We start from the raw sequence: 21278 nt of genomic DNA, 5'->3' as shown, positions 1-21278 counted from the left end.
TGGAGTGTACATTGATTTTGTTACTCCCAAGAGAAATTTTAATCCCACTGGTAACTGTGCAGATACAGATAACGTAAAAGTATATTGAAAATAAACGTTCAAGACAACCTATATATATATATATATATACATATATATATATACACAGTACAGGCCAAAAGTTTGGACACACCTTCTCATTCAATGCATTTTCTTTATTTTCATGACTATTTACATTGTAGATTCTCACTGAAGGCATCAAAACTATGAATGAACACATGTGGAGTTATGTACTTAACAAAAAAAGGTGAAATAACTGAAAACATGTTTTATATTCTAGTTTCTTCAAAATAGCCACCCTTTGCTCTGATTACTGCTTTGCACACTCTTGGCATTCTCTCCATGAGCTTCAAGAGGTAGTCACCTGAAATGGTTTTCCAACAGTCTTGAAGGAGTTCCCAGAGGTGTTTAGCACTTGTTGGCCCCTTTGCCTTCACTCTGCGGTCCAGCTCACCCCAAACCATCTCCATTGGGTTCAGGTCCGGTGACTGTGGAGGCCAGGTCATCTGCCGCAGCACTCCATCACTCTCCTTCTTGGTCAAATAGCCCTTACACAGCCTGGAGGTGTGTTTGGGGTCATTGTCCTGTTGAAAAATAAATGATCGTCCAACTAAACGCAAACCGGATGGGATGGCATGTCGCTGCAGGATGCTGTGGTAGCCATGCTGGTTCAGTGTGCCTTCAATTTTGAATAAATCCCCAACAGTGTCACCAGCAAAACACCCCCACACCATCACACCTCCTCCTCCATGCTTCACAGTGGGAACCAGGCATGTGGAATCCATCCATTCACCTTTTCTGCATCTCACAAAGACACGGCGGTTGGAACCAAAGATCTCAAATTTGGACTCATCAGACCAAAGCACAGATTTCCACTGGTCTAATGTCCATTCCTTGTGTTTCTTGGCCCAAACAAATCTCTTCTGCTTGTTGCCTCTCCTTAGCAGTGGTTTCCTAGCAGCTATTTGACCATGAAGGCCTGATCCGCGCAGTCTCCTCTTAACAGTTGTTCTAGAGATGGGTCTGCTGCTAGAACTCTGTGTGGCATTCATCTGGTCTCTGATCTGAGCTGCTGTTAACTTGCGATTTCTGAGGCTGGTGACTCGGATGAACTTATCCTCAGAAGCAGAGGTGACTCTTGGTCTTCCTTTCCTGGATCGGTCCTCATGTGTGCCAGTTTCGCTGTAGCGCTTGATGGTTTTTGCGACTCCACTTGGGGACACATTTAAAGTTTTTGCAATTTTCCGGACTGACTGACCTTCATTTCTTAAAGTAATGATGGCCACTGGTTTTTCTTTAGTTAGCTGATTGGTTCTTGCCATAATATGAATTTTAACAGTTGTCCAATAGGGCTGTCGGCTGTGTATTAACCTGACTTCTGCACAACACAACTGATGGTCCCAACCCCATTGATAAAGCAAGAAATTCCACTAATTAACCCTGATAAGGCACACCTGTGAAATGGAAACCATTTCAGGTGACTACCTCTTGAAGCTCATGGAGAGAATGCCAAGAGTGTGCAAAGCAGTAATCAGAGCAAAGGGTGGCTATTTTGAAGAAACTAGAATATAAAACATGTTTTCAGTTATTTCACCTTTTTTTGTTAAGTACATAACTCCACATGTGTTCATTCATAGTTTTGATGCCTTCAGTGAGAATCTACAATGTAAATAGTCATGAAAATAAAGAAAATTTGAATGAGAAGGTGTGTCCAAACTTTTGGCCTGTACTGTATATACTTACTATAAGTCTCAAAATGAAAGAGCTGCGAACATAGAAAGCGGAAAGTCTGTGTTACATTGATTATCTCTTTCTTTTACTCCTACATCCACAATGATGTCCAAGCAGAGGACGGCAGTTGTTATTTAGTATCTTATTGTGGGGCTGACTCACTTTATACGTTGACCTTTTAAAGGTTTATTACTAAAATGTCAGTGGGGGTGGTTTTCAGTCGCACATTAATTTCTGGTGGCTGAGATCCAGACAACATTAAAGCTTAAGGTAATTAAGACAGGGGCGCTGGTGGCTTAGTGGTAGAGCAGGCGCCCCACGTACAAGGCTGTTGCCGCAGTGGCCCGGGTTCGACTCCAGCCTGTGGCCCTTTGCTGCATGTCACTCCCACTCTCTCTCCTCCTTTCACGCTTGTCTCTCCTATCCATTAAAAGCTAAAAAAGCCCCAAAAATATCTTTAAAAAAAAAAAAAGGTAATTAAGACAGGCAAAACAGTTCCAGTATTATTCATTCATTGCTTCTTTTGTGTGCAAGCGGGATGTGTCTAAATGTTGCTTTCAATCCAGTTATTAAAGAAGTGAAACAGTGATGCAGATAAATTCTGAGTCACCGGTATTGTGTTTTGGAGGTGCAGTAAGAATTCAAGGAAAAGTTTCACTCCCCAAATGACTAATTGTTTAGCAATTAGTCACCCCCATGTTACCTTGAATTTGTGAGGACAACTTTGTTTTTCTGGCATACTTTCCATGGCAAACAAAGAATCCAAAAATGTAGAAAGTTCTTGGTGGATTTAGGTCACAAGTGGGGGGGCACATTAAACAACAGCAAAACCATATCAGAACATCTATTTAAAAACTCTCACACAACTAGTGCAGTACAATCCAAGTCTTATTTATCCAGTCATATGCTCAGCAGGGCTGCCCATGATTAAGAATATTCCTAGTTGACCAACAGATGTCATTTAGGGCCATTAGTCGACTAGACAGTGGTTTGAGTTGAAGGTATGAGAGAGAATAGTATCAGTAACATTGTTAACACTGTGCTACATTACAGAGAAATACAAAACCGCACTAATGAACCTTCATTAATATAGGCCTATATTTTATCTACAAGTGCACGTCACACACTGAGCGAGCCGCCTGTTAATGACGCTGTGGGCTAATGGGCATGTAGCTACTTCCATGTTTCAGATGATACGTCATGTTTGTAGTCGACCAATGAAGATGAGTTTACATATCGGTCGCTCATGCCCCACGCAGAATGCATCTTTGCACCTGCGCACACCCACACTATTTTCTTTCAAAACTATGGAGTTTACTGTGTACTTCAGAAAAGAAACTGAGAAGAGAAGCAGCGGTACCTTGGAGAACGGTCCCTAACTGCGGGGAGAGGCGAGAGAGCTTCCCCGGAGGTCGGCCGCTTAACCTGGTCTGTCTCCTCCACACTTTGACTTATTTCCACCCTGCCGACAGCGGTACCGTGGAGAACGGTCCCTAACTGCGGGGAGAGGGGAGAGGGCTTCCCTGGAGAATCTACCAAGCTCATGTTTTATTTGTGAATAGAAGATTACAGGTTAGGGTAGTACGACGCAGTTTTTTTGAGCGGAGTGGTGAGCGAGTGGAGCGGGATAAAATTTATGATGGAGTGGAGCGGAGCGGAGCAAAGAATGCGCAGAACCATGCGGAGCGGACAAGCGGCGCAAAGTGACAGGTCTGCGAGCGAGGAGCGGAAATTTTCACCCGGTCCGCTCCGCTCACATGCTCTGGTCAACTATTAGGGCGCAGCCCTAATCCTCAGTGCTTCCCAAACAAGTGCACTTTTGCTAAATGTACATGCTATATCGTAGGCAACTGGACTTGCTTGCGTTTCTTGAAGACGTTTCGCCTCTCATCCAAGAAGCTTGGTGGCCAGTTGAGTCAACGACTCACATGTGACCCTAGCGACTCCGTAAGGGTTTACACCCACACAGGGTTTAAAGCCTGCAACTCTGTACCAGTCATTTAGAACTGAAGAAGCTTCTTGGATGAGAGGCGAAACGTCTTCAAGAAACGCAAGCAAGTCCAGTTGCCTATGCTATAGCACTTACAATTACCATGACCTGGATGACTGAGAATCTCCACAGACATTTTGCTAAAAGCTTACTTGTAAAACTAAACAGAACATGAAACTTATCAATGCTCTCTTCAAAGCCTGACCCCATTGATAAAAATCAGTAATTTTACCTCGATGAACACAGGAGCTACAGGTGTACAACTGCCTGTTTGTTTGTGTTACTGTGTGACGCTGGTGAATCTGAACTAACCTTATGAAACACAAAGGTCACACAATAACACAAACATACAAACTGATTGAAGCAGCGGTAGACCAGCAGTAACCTCCGTGGACTCAGAGGACTTTGATCCTCAGCCTGAGGTTAGCTTTAATCTTTTACACCTTGATATACTTTTATACAAAGTAATCTGCATACTGCATGTATATGTCCTTATTAAATAACTAAATGACAATTACAAAAAGCAGCTACACGGGCAAAAACTATTTTGTGAAATGGCATTTAGAGACCCACATTCATGTGACCAGTATTAAAATAAAATACACAGAGAGTTTTTCATGACGACATATACTGTGTGTAGAATTTAAAATGCCCTTTGAAGAGCATTGGTATGTTTCCATATCAAAGGACGAACTATCAGGAGGGTTTCAGTGATGAATTTATTGTATTATCAAAGAACTAAACATCAAGTAGTGACTGGTGATGCAGTAGTGAAGTCCTCAGAGGGTTTAATTCATGGGTTAAATTTCAGCTTTGACAAAGTGTCAGCAAAACCCTGTGACGAATGTGCCGAGGGCAGAGAAAGCAGGAGTAAAAGAAAACAACTTGTGGGACTGGGATTTATTTATGATTTTTTTTTTGTGAGTTTTGAGAATGAAAACTTCTTTAAGGTTGGGCTTGGGGCCAAATGAATAAATACCTCTAAGGATTAAAGGACAAAAGTCTGTGCACGGAAGCAGAACCATACAATTTTTATAGATATACAGATGCAAGGCAACAAATTTTAATTTTACGCTTCATTATTTTGCCTAAAGATAGTAAGCTTTAGAGGTGCTGGAGGGAGGTTTTGTCACCTTTGGACAGAGCCAAGCCATTTGTTTCCCCGTGTTCTCAGTATCTATGCTGAGCTAAGTTAACTGGCTGCTTGCTCCTGATAAATATTAACCGTACAGATATGAGAGAACCCTCTCATGCTTTTAGCAAGAGAGCAGATAAGCATATTTCAATCAGGAGAGAGAGGTGAATGAAGTGAAGACAACAGATTATGGGGATACAAATTAGCTCTGAGTAGCAGCAAGATAACCTCCCAAAAAATGTAACTACACGTCGAGGCGACGCAGATGTTGTAGTATTAAGGCCCATTTATGCTCAACGTTAAATAGGGATACAGATGGAGCCGTCTGTCCGTGCTCCGTGTTCATTTCTCTGTGACCAGAAAAGCCAGAAGTTAAACAAAGAATCAACTAGAGATGACGATAACCATTCAGGAAAGGAACGCAGCCTCCCACTGCTCTGGCGGTGAATTGCACCGCGACGAAATGGCGTGATGGAGAAGTTCGAAGAGTTCACGACAGCGTCACGGCAACAACGTAGGTACGTCATAGGTACACCGCAGGACCATAAATCAGGCTTTTATGTGTCAGCCCTGTGATAGTCTGGCCCCGTCCAGGGTGTACCCTGCCTCTTGCCCAATGTCAGCTGGGATAGGCTCAGGCACCCCCTGCAGCCCCTAACAGGATAAGTGGTTATTGAAAAAGAATGAACAAATGAATGATGGATCAGCTGATATCTTAAGGCCCTGACACACCAAGCTGACAGACGGCCATCGGTCAGTGTTGGGCCGCTGTCGAGCATCCGTGGCCCTTGTTGCTTTAGTGTGTCCCGCACCATTGCTAGTTGGCTTTTTTTTTCTGCCAGTTCAGCATGTTGAATCTGCAGCAGTGGTGGTGACAGCAACAGCAGAACCTGTTGGTTAAGGAAATCACTCTGATTGGCAGTTCACCTAAGCATACAAGAGGAGAAACGGAAGTGAGGAAAGTAAACAAAGAGCTAAAGTCAAGTGGGAGTAAGATAGAAACAAACTTGTTATATAAGGTAAGGTTATTTTTCTTTGGCCATTGAGCTCTTAGCAGAAATAGTTTGTGGTGGTTTGTGTCATTGTTTGCTGGCACGCGGTACAGATGCTTTGTTCGTCCAACATTGGATTGTGTTGTTAATGTGCTAACTGGCTAACTAGCATTAAGACTGTCTTCAGGTTTCCCATCTTGAATGACGATGACAGATGACTGCCATCCACTGGTGTGGAGTTCTTTTCTTTCATGCAGGTACAGAACATACATGTTTGGTGGCTGTCGGTTGAAGCCTTTGTGGTGTGTTCATATGCAACTTGTTTGCCGAAACACAGGTGACGTGAGGCTTTCGAGTCATTTCTAACAAGTCCTAGTTTCCTATTATGTTTTGAGTCACTCTAATGCACCACCTAACCAGGCATCTCAGGAACCTTTAATGGGGCGTGGAAGATGCCACGGGGTGACAGTCTTGAACTACTGTGTATTTGGTTAATCTTAGTTTTTTATTGTTGGATGAAGTTGTTTAATACCCCATGGATTTGAACGTTGTTTTTCTGAAGCAACAGGCAAACAATCAGTTCACAGCGTCATCTTGCAACTCTTCACACATCCTGCAAATCAGTTAGCCCTAAAACCAACCAAAGCACCCTGAATGAACAAACAGTGAGTAAAACTAAACCAAAGACAGTGACTTCATCATATCTCCTGTTATGGCACCTGTAGATGGCTAATTTTGAACTTAATTGGAAGTAGCAACAGGGGGCTTTTATTGACAGACCTAGACAATGACAGTAGCAACATTGTGAAAGATTGGGTGCAGGGAGTGAATGTCAGATAGTATGACTAATAAATTGCAGGCTTAAGCATGCAAAAGTATCGTCATCCTGACTGAACTTTTGCTAAAGCTTAATTCCCCCCAAATGTCAGAATACACGTTTCAACTTAGATATAGCCCAAATTCCCCTTTTTGCTCTCGTTCTCTATTGCTGTATGTAACAGTCTGTGTCTGCTTGAAGTAAAGCATCTCTGGAGGTATGTTCAAAACACTGTGTTTATTTTTAATGAATACAAATTGTATTTGCGTGTGAAGCTCCACATTGTACACCTGACCCCTGTTGAGTAGTCAGAAATGACTGGCAGTTAATGTTCTGTGATTATATACACATATGTGTATTGTCAGCAGGGACTGGACTGATAAGGTTGGGCTGCAGGATTGAGACCAAATATCACTTCTCAAACAACATGCAGGGTACTGATTTTGATTTCTGAATGTATGCTGTTGTTGTGGGTGAGCCAAACAAACCAGGACCCACCCACTTGTACAACTGGCCCTTCCTTCATGACTGGGAGAACACATATTTTCCTAAGTTGTATTTTTAATTATTAAAATGAATTTATCATTCATTAATTTTGGAAGTCTTTAAAATGGAAAAGTTGACTTTCTCTTTGAGGATCCAAAAGAGCAAATTCTATCAAATCTGAAATGCACCAAATGAGCAAACACAAGCCAATCAGAGGCCATGGCTTACAGCTAAGATCCGTAAACTGCAGAGAGCACGGGACACTGCCTTCAGATAAGGAGATGGAGAGGCTCTCAGATCATCAACAGCTGAGCTTTTCTGGCCCATCAGAAAAGCTAAATGCCAGTATGCACAGATCTAAAATCACTTCTGAAAACAATTTGCTTTGGTTGAGTAACTTAAATACCACCCACTGGCTTCACTTATAGACAAACACAAGCAGAGTTCAAATTTTAAAGTTCAGAATTTGTTTTTGTTTTTTTTTTTAAGATATTTTTTGGGGCATTTTTTGCCTGTAATTGACAGGACAATGAAGCGTGAAGGGGGCGAGAGAGAGGGAGAGACATGCAGCAAAGGGCCGCAGGCTGGACTCGAACCCGGGCCGCTGCGGCAACAGCCTTGTACATGGGGCACCTGCTCTACCACTAAGCCACCAACGCCCCTAAAGTTCAGAATTTCTATTGAAAATGAATATAGGCAGGGGGTTACAGCACAGGCAAAGGAATGATGTCATTGTCCACCGGTAACAGATGTAACTACTGATGATTGATGATGTGACTGACAAATGGTTTCTGAAAAACAATAGAAAACAGGCGGATAAAGGAAAAGGCATTCATCATAAATATAACTTTAATGGCACAAATACATGACATAAACATTTAACAGTTGTCACAATACAGTATTGAAAGGCTGGAAAGAGGTGCTAACAATGCATTAATAGTCGACAACTGCCACAGTTAACATCTGTGATTCACTGATTTAACTAAACAAAGAACAAAGGAGACCAATTTTTGATGACTGCTAATGTTTCCTACACTGAGAAACATGAATAGTAACAAATCATAACACAAAGCGAGTGCCCTGCATCACAAACAAATTAATCAAATTAAGAAATGGTGACGTGGCACAAACCTGGCATTGTGCTAGTTCGGCATATAGCTAACAGACAAACTGGATTCAAAGAAAATGATTAGCCTCCTCATCCCCAAGGGCAAACAAGACATTAAAGTGGATTCACATGGGCAATCACTCATTGACTCAGTCAATATGTTTGGACAATTGAATGAGATAGAATAATATGAATCACGGCCCTTGGACACTTCCTCCTTATACCTGGCTGTATTCAGTGCGCCCTCTGCACATCCAGGAAGTTCATATTAAGTGCACCATGAACAGGAGCGTGCCATGAGACAGCTGCGGTCAGAGGAGACACAGGGAATTCTTCACAGCTTTTGCCATACTAAGGACACCAGGCACATGTGGCACTGCATTCAGGCCCTAATGGACTACGAAACAACTACACAGGTTGACAACAATGACATGGATCTCCCGACGCATCAAATAGCCTCTCTGCACGATATGAAGCCCAAAATGACACAGCAAAATGCAAGAGCCTGCAACTGCCTGTAGAGCAGACATGACATCTGGACAGAGGCGACGTGAGGATGACACTATCCAGAGTCAACCCACATAAAGCTACAGGACCAGACAACCTACCAAGGTGTGTGCTCATAGGCTGCATTAACCAGTTGGCTCATGTCCTCTTATCTTTAACATCTCACTGAGCCAGGCTGTCATGTCCGCAGGCCTCAAAAATTTCATGTTTCCATGATGACCGCCCTATCGTGCTCACTCCCACCATGATGAAGTGCTTTGAACAGTCATGGGGCATATAAAATCTTCCCTCCCCACCTCACTGGACCCTCTCCAATGTGAATACTGCACTAACCGCTCCACAGATGACTCCATTTCCTACATCCTGCATTCTGTACTGTCTCACCTGGACAACAAGAACACCTACGCCAGAATGCTGTTTCTTGGTTTTAGCTCAGCATTCAACACAGTCATCATCCAGAGGCTGGCAGGTAAACTTCCCACACTGGGCATCAACAAATGCCTCTGTAACTGGATTTTGGACTTTCTGACAGAGAGATTGCAGTCAGTGCATATTGGCAACACGACATTAGGCAGCATCACTCTAAACACGGGCACCCCCCAAGGCTGTGTGCTCAGCCCACTGCTGTTCATGCTGCTAACTCATCACTGCTCTGCCTAATAACCTATCTCTCAATGTGGAAAAAAGAGATAGTGGTGGACTGGAGGCATATGATCACTCTCCACTGTCCTTAAACAATTCAGCAGTGCGGAGGGTCAGGAGCACTGAGTTCCTGGGTGAGAACATCACCGACGACCTCAGCTGGTCTCTTGAAACAAACTGTGCGGCCAGAACACCTCCACTTCCTTCAAAGACTGAAGAGAGCCAGCTTACCCCCACCTGTCCTGATTCTACAGAGTGACTGTGGAAAGTGAACAGTCCTGAACAGCTGCATCACAGCGTGGTGTGGAAACAGTAACATGAGTAAGCAAAAGACCCTGCAACAATTTTTTATAACTGTAGAGAGGATCATCGGGGTCTCTCCTCCCACCATGCAAGATATATTCAAGAGGTGGTGCACACACAGAGCCTCTGCAATTATTAAAGACCCTTCCCACCCCTCGCACAGTCTGTTCCCCCCCTGCCATCAGGCAGAAGGCTCTGCAGTATCAGAAGCCATTCCACAAGGTTCTGCAACAGCTTTTTACCCCAAGCTGTTAGATTTCTAAACACTCTGCTGCATCCACATCATGAGGACTCAAACACAGCATGGGCATTTACTGTGTGACCGCTCAGTGACTTTGCAGAGACTGAAAAACCTGTCCAATGCTTTTCACTGTTTATTATCCTGTCTGTGTGTTTTTAATATACTCTGAAACATGTATCATTTTGCTGTTTTATCAGTTCATTATATGCAGTATTTATTCCTCTGCACTTACCTATTTTTATTCTTCTGAGTATTTGCAATGCACTTTATTGCACTTTAATGTTCTCCTGTCCATGTTGAATGTTCTTTACTGCATCTGGATTCATGAGTACCGACATTTCATTCACTGTATGCTGCTGTATATCCTCCTGAGACCTCAGCTTCTGTTTGGTATGCATGTCTCCTAGCTATATGGGATCAGTAAGACCTGATAAGTATATAAAACTAAATGTGTTTAAACAGGAAGTAGCTGTGAAGAAAGAACAATTATGTCCTCATATGGGGACTATGTGTTTATCTTAATAGTCACAAGTGTGTAATAAAGTATAAAACTGGTCAACGGTTGTGCAAAAACTAAATTACAAATAAAGCAACAAATCTTTAAGTCTTGTGATTTGTTCATTGAGAAACTCTGCATGAATTTCCCTCGATTCATACTCCAAGCTGGGAATGTCCTGTCACACCTGATTGGTCCCAGTGTCCTCAAACGAGATGATTATAAAAGCTTGTTATTGTTGGTCAAATTTGTTGGCAAACAACAAATATTGATCACAAATAAACAAGTTTTAACCATAAAATGTGATCAGGGTTTGAACCTTGTCTAATTTTGTGTTGGGATCAGCTAGAGACTGACTTGGCAGAGATGGCTGCCATCTTGCTTTTACATAGATTAGTGTATTGTGCTCTTACTACCACTAGATGGCACAAAAAATTGTCCATGAACCAGGACAACAGGTCTAAGTGAAGTAGAATGAAGTATAAGGTGCAGTAAACCCAAAATGTTATGTCCTCATATGAGGGCGCAGGGTCTCAGGAGGATATAGAGAATGATGATAATAAATTGAATTGAACTGAATTTATTGACCCCACTAATGTTTCATCTTTCCCTCCCCTTCTCGACTGGAGTAGTAGAAATGTAAGCTCCCTCAGCTCTCATGTATATAGTTACGTTTATTTACAAAGTGTGTGACGGGCCGATGTATGTATGTTTTTTCTTTAACAAAAACAATGAGAGAAAAATTTGAAATGCAGATAAAAGGACAACTGTTGCCTTAATTGTTTTAATTCTGCATAACACAGGTAATTATTATGGTAATTATCTTTCCCATATCTTTTGTTTTATAAGCCACAGAAAAAAATCTATCCAGTAGATAGATTTGCAGTCACCGTCTAATTTCATAGCTGTAAGAGGAACCGAAAACAGTTTAGGAAAGACAGAAGATAAAGCTCAAAAATTCCTGCCTGACTCAATAGCCTCTATATTGCCTTGAAAGCATGGACAGTTTGTGTTGAGACAAGCTTATGCGCCGCTCTGTCTTGTTTAAAGCCAATCTAGTTCACCCAGCAGTTCATTTCTCGCTTTCCCTGCAATCAACTTACACAAATAATATTTCAGCCAGATCGTCCACACAAAATGGTGTTTCCTTAAATAGAATGAATATATTTATCTACATGATAGATGGGACACCATGTTTCATTTACACACGATATGAGCAATATACTCACGTGCATGGCTTGTAATGAAAACAAGCTGCGGCAGATGAATAGTGAGCTATCTCTGCAGTGAACATGTTTTAGAAAAAAAAAAAAAGATCTGAAAAGTGTCACACTCAAGCAGACGCCGTAGTCGCCTGCCACAGCATGACATCGGACATTTCTGTCTTGGCAAGACTACAAGATGAAAACCATCAACGGAAGGCAAACACAATTAACTTCTATAATTAAAAGGCCAACATTACTTTGGCCCATCAAAAATTGAAATCCTGGAGCTGTCCCTGTTTTGTATGCATTTATATTCTGTATATTGAGTGTGTAAAATAGGAAGCCAAGCACAAAATCATGTTCAGAACTCCTGCAGTGTTTTTGTCTTCGTTTCTTGACATGAAAGCACGGTGCTCTCTGCGCTCATGCTGTATGTTATGTTATCTCCTCTTTTGATTGTAAGACTTCAGAGCAGATGAAGGTAGAGCTGAATGTAAGCATGTATGGTTCATCCTGGGTTTCTTCTCTTTTGCACTGAATGTTTGAATGGTTGCTGTCAGTCTGCTTGTCTCATATGTCTCCACATCACAGAGCAGAAGCCTTTCATGTAGGACCATATCTGCATTTGGTTTGATTTTATTCTTACATCTAAGAAATTATACTGTGGTTTCCTTTGATGAAAACTCTCGAAAGAAGACCTTATATATCAGACAGCCCTTGCCTGATATATCAGGTTCAATAGATCTATATGTTGTAAACTACAGCTCTCCTTCCCTACAGGTGCAGATGGGCTGATGGGCATCTACCTCTTCATGATCGGTGCATATGATCTGAAGTTCCGCGGCGAGTACAACCGGCATGCTCAGGCCTGGATGGACAGCAGTCAGTGTCAGGTCATCGGCTCTCTGGCCATGCTGTCCACTGAGGTATCCGTCCTTCTCCTCACGTACCTCACTCTGGAGAAATACATCTGCATCGTCTACCCTTTTCAGTACTTGACGCCTGGCTGGCGACGAACTGTCACCATCCTTCTCGGGATATGGGTGTTCGGCTTTGTTGTTGCCCTTCTGCCACTGGCCTGCAAGGGGCTGTTTCGCAACTTCTATGGGACCAATGGAGTTTGCTTCCCGCTGCACTCCGAGCAGCCAGAGACGCTTTGGGCTCATGTTTACTCCATCGTCATTTTCCTGGGTGAGTATTTGTTCTTGCAATAATCCTTTGAGCTTTTTTGCTTGTGTTTACTTGTTGTTATTTTAGACATTTACTCACGCTAATTGTAAAAGCACAGTCTCATTATTTAGTCTACTACTTACTTACTTATTTGTATTTATTTCAAGCGCCAGCCTTCGAGTCTGAAAAAGTAAACCAATACTGATGTACCAGAAACTGCAGTTCCTCTAATGGCCACTTAAGCGTGGCTCCAAAAGTTAGTCAATCTCCAAAGACCCACATGTTAAAATTAAGACCCCAGGAACAACGCCAGACTTTGAAGCCAATTTTATCTAGTGGCCAAAAGTGGAATTACACCGTCAGAGTCTGCCACGTCATGCCATGGGGCCCAATATGACTTTTTTCCATAGACTTAAATTGTGAAAGAGACATCTGTGGATACATTTTTTTGAGTGTCACAACCTCTGTGAAATGACTCGTTTCAATTTCAGGATTTGGTCCATTTGGTCCATTAACATTTCAAAAGTCTAGAAGAGCGGCACGATTAAACAATTTAATCCCCATTCAAGTTAGCGGAGCGCTAGACCAGAAGTTAGGTGCTCAGCCACACTCAGCCGCACATGGTCACCGTAAGTCTCTAGTGCGCTGGCTGGCTCTATGGACTTCACAATGTGGAAGGTCCGGGTAGCTTCATACTGCAGAAACAGAGCTTTTTTGGCTTCATGCGCCACTGAGCAACTTTACATGACATCCGTACAGAGGGTTTATTTTTATATAACTCACTTGTTTAAATGTTTTTTAAAAGTTATGCATAATTAAGGGCACGGCTGCTTTGAGTGACAGTTGTTGAAAATTGACAAATCACTACCACGTTGACATTGTTGGTTAGGTAAGGTAATCATGGTGTAACCCCAGACTCACAGAGTATAGGCGTATTTCAGTGTGTTTTCAGTTCAAGTTAATAGTAATGATTTGGTCACCTAAAAAGTATTGTTCAAAGTTTGGTTGTAACAAAAGACCGTCTAAGTAGTCAGATGTGCAGTGTGTTGGTAAGAGCACTTTGTTTTTATGGTTTTCAGCCTGTCTTTGCCAGCACAGTTAGGATTAGCATTGTCACAGGTAACCATAGACTGTAATGCACCGTGCTAACCAAGCTAACAGCTAGCTTTAGGGTTAGCTCTTTCCTCTTGTTCAAATAAAGTCACTTCTGGCAACAGCCAAATGCCAAACTCAAGGCTTCAGAATGGGAGTCTGCAAACCAATGAATGACGTCAAAGTGGCTACATCTGTCATTTTTATACAGTCTATGATTTACTTGCATGTTGATGCAAAGCGTTGTTATAACTGCACATCCGCAGTGCAAATATGAGCTATCGCAGTTGCATGGCAATCCAGAAACTAACCAGATATCTCTCTGCAGGTCTGAACTTGGTGGCATTCCTCGTCATTGTCTTATCCTATGCAAGCATGTTCTATAACATCCAGAGAACAGGGACGCAGACCACTAAATACAGCAACCACATCAAGAAGGAAGTGACCATCGCCAAAAGGTTCTTCTCCATCGTCATCACCGACTCCCTTTGCTGGATCCCCATTTTCATCCTCAAGATCCTGTCGCTGATGCAGGTGGAGATTCCCGGTACAGTAGAAGCGCTATAACCATTCAAAGGAATACTGAAAATCTACATTTTGAGTATCAAACACGTCCCCTCAGCTGGGTAGTAATTTGGCTTTAAAAAGTTTGAAGCCTGCTATTTTGTGCAGGAGCAGCAGCTGGAGTGTTCTTGAATTCGCAGCTGTTGGAGTCAATGGCAACCCAGATTTGCAGCAGGAAATAAGCATCAAAAGCCCAGTATGTTCTGAATAATTGCTGCTTTGCTAATAAATCACCAATTTTGCCACTGTCATCTGAACTTGGCATAGCTTGAATAGCATGACACAGAAGTAAAGGATATACTACACTGTTTACTATATACTATCTATACTAGAGCCACCTCTGAGCTGAAATGGACATGGATGCTCAAATGAGAGATTTTTAGTAGAGTGTTTCCTTAAGGGTGTTCTAGGCAGGAATTGCATGCATTGGTAATTGTTTGTAAACAGTACTGAGAGGGAAAATAACCCCAGATTCGTTTTCTTTTGCCATATTTGTGTTTTTTGTGCTGTGATATGGATTTTTCGCAGCTTCCCCTTCGACGTGTGCTATTGACAGTCTGGCACAACACAGCAAAATAAAAAGAAGATACAAGCAGAGAGAGCTGAGTCTCTGCAGATAACTTCTAGTGGGTCACAAGTGATAATTAAGGTCCTGTGTACACTTGTACAGATATATTTTTAGAAAGGATATTTTTCTCTGCATGTTGGCCTCTTGTCCACACGCACTAAAACCTAGGTTTGATTCAAAACGCCTTCTTAGGTGCAGATTTTCAAATCTCCAGTTACTGTGTATCTGTTTGGACGTGTAAAACGAAGCGTTTGGGAGAGATGACGTTGTCTTCTCAATTGGCACATGCCCACATTTGGTTTGTGTGATGAGCGTGAGGCAGAAACAATAGCAACAATGGCGGACTACCAATGTATTTACACTTTGTTAGCTCTGCTTGGTCTTGTGATCTCTCTACACTTTGATTTAGTATTACTGCATCACTTCATTAACAGGGGCGTCTGCTGAGCCCAGTGTTATTTGGTCCACCTCAGCGACGTCTGCTTTAAAGTCCCCCTGAAAATCTGGTTTTAAATCACTGGGTCTATCTGAGCCAGCAGGCTGTGGGACAATACCAAGAGTGGGATTTTTATCCACGAGAAGTAGAAGTAAAACTTTCGCATGTCCAGAGCATCAGTCATATTTTTGAGTGAGCTCCTTCGTCCTTATATCAAGGGGGAATCAAAAGAGAGCTGAAGTCATTTTGGGTTCTAGTGTGGACGGAGATATTTTGTAAAACAAAATAGAGGGCAATACTATTGTTGTTGGGGTTTTTTTTTAAGTCTATGTACATGTAAACATGTCAACAATGAGTCTATACATGATTTCTTAGGAAAATCCTGCATATTATGTCTTTAAAGTACTGCATTGCCAATATGTCATTAAATTTTAAAGTAGTGTTCCCAGTAGTTTTCAAAAGGTGTTTATCACTGTATAAAGAGCATTTAACTGTAGTCACCATAGTGCAGATTATACCCAAATGACCCATTAGTGTTGTGCAGAATCCATTACATACATAACCTGGTGAGCTGTGGCTTCCTAATTAGGTCCCCTGTTGAGATAAAGGGCTTTTTTTCATTTATTATATAAATGAGTTTAATGAAAGAGTTTTATATTGAAGTATTTTCCCGGCTCTTAACCATGGCTGTACCGACCATTGAGATCACTGAGGTCAGAATCTCTATTTTTTACGAGGTGTATACCTAGAAATGACTTCACTTTCGTGTGGCAAAGATATTATGATGTTGAGTGTTTTTTTTACCTTGTCATTTACCTCAGTGTTTCCAAAACCCTGCATGCAGCCCTGCTCGTGACCACATTAAAAAAACATAATAATCTTTAAACAGACTATATTCCAGCTTTGTTGTTTTACCTCTGTGTCTTCTGTCTTTTATCTCTCTGCAGGTACCATCAGCTCGTGGGTGGTGATATTTATTCTGCCCATCAACAGTGCCCTTAACCCGATCCTGTACACGCTGACCACACGGCCTTTCAAAGAGACCATTCTGCAGGTATGGGCTAACTACAGGCAGAGAAGGCCTCTGCTCAGCGGTCACCCAGCTCATCACCGGTCGCTCACCTGGCAGGAAATGTGGCCCCTGCAGGAGAACAGCCACGGCCCCACTGCGGGGCACCCGCTGGACACAACAGGCACGATAGCCAAGCTCACCCCTGTTGAAAATACCAACGAGGGATACAATGACATTAACACGTGCACACAGCAAGCACAGAAGCAACATATCGTGTTGTCAGTGTGCTCAAAGAATCAAACAATGCCTCTCACACCCAGCCACACATGCACAAACAAATGATCTATATGGATCAGAGTCACCTCAGCAGATTAAATGTGATTCAGACTTGTTTATCTCAGTAATTGATTATACACGTGTTAAAGGGACAGTCCTGATTTTCCGCTGTTTCTCCTTTGTGGTTCATCATTAGTATTCATCAGCGTTTTTGAAAATCCAGCTGTGTGCATGTCTTGCCCAAGCAGCAGCCATCAGCAATAGATAAAATCCCTTCATGTTGGCTCCAAAAAGATATCTATCAATACAGAGCTGTGCCCCATTTATGGTCGGGCTTTTGTTCCACCAGCTCAATTTAATTTCTCACAGAGGGCTTCTTTGATCTCTCTTTCTGAAAGTTTAATATATTGTCTATTTTGTCTGAATAATTAATATTGTCTGAATAATTAATATTGTCTGAATAATTAATATTAAATACATTGGCAAGTAAAATTTGGACAACTTATCATCTCTAACAGTGATAATACAGAAGAATTTGTTAGAACCCAATAACTTCAGCTGCCATCAAACATTTGCCTCAATGGCTCAAGGTCCAGATTCACCAAACCAACTTTAGAGAACAAGCAGCGATAAAGGCTCCCTGCTGCGTCGCCTGACATCACTGTGTCTCAGCCAAGAAAGTTGCACAAGAGCACACTACAGAGACTGCAGCTGATGGCCAACCAGCATGTACGTACCATGTACCCTGCATGAGGGGGAATAACTCTTCACACCAGCAGACGGCAGTTGTCTGTAATCCTCATCAAAAAAGGGAATCCGGAAGGACCATCTTGATGCTACTTACCAATTAGCAAATTAACAACACAATCCAATGTTAAAGGAAAACAAAGCATATCTACCAGGAAAAGAATGGCACAAACATTTCTACTAAAGAGCGCGATGGCTTAAAAATAATCTTACCTCGTGACAGGTTTGTTTTGGTCTCACTCCCTCTTGACTTTATATTTTTGTTTACTTTCCTCACTTCCATTTCTCTTTTTGGGAGCTGAGCTGAACTGCCAGTCAGAGTGTTTTCATTCACCCATGGGCTCCAGTGTCGCTGATGCCAATTCAGCATGTTGAATCAGCCAAAAGAAAGCCGACAAGGGGCAACAGTGCGGGACACCCCGCACCAACGAACGCATAGACACTCACCAACGGCCCAACTTTGACCGTCAGCTTGGTGTTTCATGGCCGTAAGACTCATTAAATATGATATTATTGAATGCTAAGAAAATAATTTTCTTTGAAAACTGAAGTTTGACCAAAAAAAAAAAATCTTATCTCAAGACTCTCTTACCAGCTATTTCCGGAGTTTTTAAGCACGTCTTACTCTTCGTAATGGAGTTCGCTACACAGTGCTCAAAGAGTAATTTTATCTGTGTTAAAATGATGAGGTGCTCAAATTTTACTTGCCATATAGTAATCAATGAATGGTTTTATTTCAGACTAAAAATTTAAAAAAAAAAAAATAATAATAAAAGCAAACAAAACAAACACAACAGTGTCCGAAAAGGAATAGGTAGAAGTAAAACTTATATGTCCCTACCCCTTTCTTACATTTCTTCTTTTAACTCGTATATTAGGTTATTCAACAAACTCCCAAATTTATTTACAACTAATATACAACTATCCCCAGTCTATTTACCACCCAATTAAGATAGACGAGGGTGGAAACTCTTCATCAGTGGCCTGTGTTCCAAGAAGAATACAAAAGCCCAAGTAAGTAAGTACAGAAGTAGATGTGATTATTGTTTATGAATGGAGCAGAGAGGCCATTATCGTGGCATCATAATACCAGTAGCTGTAAATCTGTCCTTGCTGTTGTGGCAGCCAGTGACCCAATTAAAGTGCAACACACTGATGCACTGATGACACTAATGCAAAATGATTACATGGGAGACACATTGCAAAAACACCACAACAACGACCTCTTATGTTCCAAAGATAGATATTTAGAATAATTGTAGATTTTGACTGTAAACATCAGAAATAGTAAATGCTAAAATAGGAAACACACAAGTTTAAAAAAATTACTAATTTTAGCTCTTTATGCTGTTTACAATTTATTTAAATTTAAACTAAAAGGAGCACAACTTGCATTTGTTTTTTTATCTTTGCAGCAAGTTCATAGTGGTTTTAGTAGTTTAAGCTCCCGCACCCGACTTACTGCAAAGAACATTTTTACATCAACTTAATTTAAGTTTCAGTATTTATCCAGTCTGCTGAGGAGAGATCCAATAACTTCTTTTTTATTCTGGTCTTGAGTTCATCAAGTGTTTTCTGTGTTACCTCTGCCACCAAAAATATTTTGTGGAAATACTGAATGTAATGTATAAGACATGTCCTGTATGTTCAGCGAAGAATGTACTAAATCTGGGCAGGAGAAACTCCCCAGCTGGTCTGGGGGTTTGAACCTGGACTCAACCGCCCGCTACATCACACGACACATTTTATATGATCTGTACAGCGAAGACATCATAAACTCTTCTGTGCATACTTTGTTCAATGAACTACTGATTCCTGTGGAAACTGACCTTTTCAGACATTGTTTATGTGCGAACATACAGCAAATATGTTGTAAGAAAATAAATGAGTTATAACAGTGGTATGTCAATACACTGTACGTGCCATTTGTGTTTACATTACATTTCCGTACGTGCTAAAGAGACGAAGACGGCAGCAGTTTTCTTTGGATACACTGATAACATCTGCAGTCTTACATTACATATTGATGGGGGAAATATCTTTAAACATGTTTTTATTCAGTTTGTTGTATTGAATTGTGTCTTACGATATGTTTTGTATTTTTGTTTTACTTGAATTGTGGACAGTAAATATATCTATGCCCCACATCTGCTTGTTTACTTATTTATTACTGGGTTTATATTGGTTATTTATCTTCTGAGTTTGGGCATTGATATTGTCTGTGTCTTAGGCTCCCTGACAAATTAAAAAGTACTCAGTTCAAGTTCAAGTTTATTGTCAAATACATTTGAAAAAGTACAGGGCACATACAATATAATAAAATACTTAAAAACCCTTAAAAGCAACATATAATTAAGGATGCGTTCACACCAGGATAGTCCGGAAAAATTTCACACCTCCTTTTGGTTCGGTTCACTTTCACACTGCACTTAATCAAGCGGACCAAACCACCTGGACAACGTCACGCAGTTACAACAGCTGCACGTTTGGGGGCGGTATTGCCCAAAAAGACCACTGACCAGGCAGAAGAAAAGCATGAGGAAGAAGAAAACCTGGCTCATCGATTGGCCAGGACCGAAAACGGAAATCCATCCCCTTCAGCCGGCTTGGTCATCACAAAAACACCAAAATGTGATGCACACTACCTCACTTCCTCTGTTTGGTTCACTTCCTCTCTTTGGTTCGCTGGATAGTCCATTTGCTTTTCCCACTGTAAGCGAACCACACCAGTGAACTGAGACCCGCAGGTTTCAAGCACACCAGAGTTCAAATGAGCGTTCACACCACTCCAAATGAACCCAAATATCTGTGAAAGCAGACCAGGGTTAGTTTAAAGTGGACCAAATAGAGCCAGTGTGAATGTGTCCTACAACAATGGCAGCATATAATAGAACATAAATAATCCACAGCATCTGCAGTCCTTAAGAGCTACTGTTCAGCAGTCTGACTGCCTGGGGGTAAAAAAAATCTGAGGCAGGAGGTCTGAGCCCTGATGCTCTGCAGATGCTTCCCTGAGGGAAGACAAGAGAAAAGGTTGTGTGCTGGGTGACTACTACGACTTTGTAGTGACTACAAAGTGCTTCCTTCCTGCAGCAGGTGGTGCATACAGTATATCCTGTATCTGAGGTAATGGTGATCCCATGATTTCTGATGCTGTTTTCAGTATCCTCATCAGGTGTTCATGATCCTGTGCTGTGATGTTGCCAAACCATACCAGTGTGCATCAAGATGCTTTTTCAGTATCACTACATAAAAAAACTTATCTGAATCTGCATTCAAAATTAGTAAAGTGCATCTTCTGCGTTATGGCTGCACTGCCTCAGTACTTTGGCTGTATGTGGTCTGTGCTGCTGTCCCTTTTCCCTCCATTGTAGATCTGCCCAGGTGTGCTGCATTGCTTAACGAGGTGCATTGCACCTGGCATGGAGGAGGTGCTGAAGAGCTCCTGTGCCAGCAGCAGAGGAGAGAGGCCTGTGATGTGGACACTGCCGGTCCTGCTGCTTCTCAGCCTGGGATGTAGGTGTTTTAAAGGTGTCTTATTTTGGGTCAGTGGTAGAGTTTTATTCACCCCACAGGGCAGCCTAAGGGTGGGGTGTAACATGCTGCTGTCATGTAGGTGCACAGGTTTGCAGCAGCCTAAACACACTTCCAATAAAGGTGATGGAAGGACAGTGGAAAAACAGTGCACTATTGGATAAAACAAATTCAGTGATAGTGATTA

The 21278-nt window shown here is 41.8% G+C and overlaps 1 protein-coding gene across 1 annotated transcript in view; it reads left to right on the top strand.

The window, feature by feature from the left end:
- rxfp1 (relaxin family peptide receptor 1) overlaps positions 1-19682 on the top strand; it is a 140604-nt gene extending 120922 nt beyond the window's left edge. Inside the window, exons 17-19 of the mRNA XM_049585117.1 lie at positions 12473-12883; positions 14283-14501; positions 16470-19682. Of these exons, the coding sequence (XP_049441074.1) occupies positions 12473-12883; positions 14283-14501; positions 16470-16876 (1037 nt within the window). The 3' untranslated portion in view covers positions 16877-19682. The remainder of the gene's footprint in view (positions 1-12472; positions 12884-14282; positions 14502-16469) is intronic.
- Positions 19683-21278: the final 1596 nt, after the last annotated feature.

Source organism: Epinephelus fuscoguttatus, linkage group LG9 (assembly GCF_011397635.1).
Source record: "Epinephelus fuscoguttatus linkage group LG9, E.fuscoguttatus.final_Chr_v1".
Classification (NCBI taxonomy): Eukaryota; Metazoa; Chordata; class Actinopteri; order Perciformes; family Serranidae; genus Epinephelus; species Epinephelus fuscoguttatus.
Note: the sequence above shows the minus strand (reverse complement) of the source record. Positions and strands in the feature narration are given on the sequence as shown.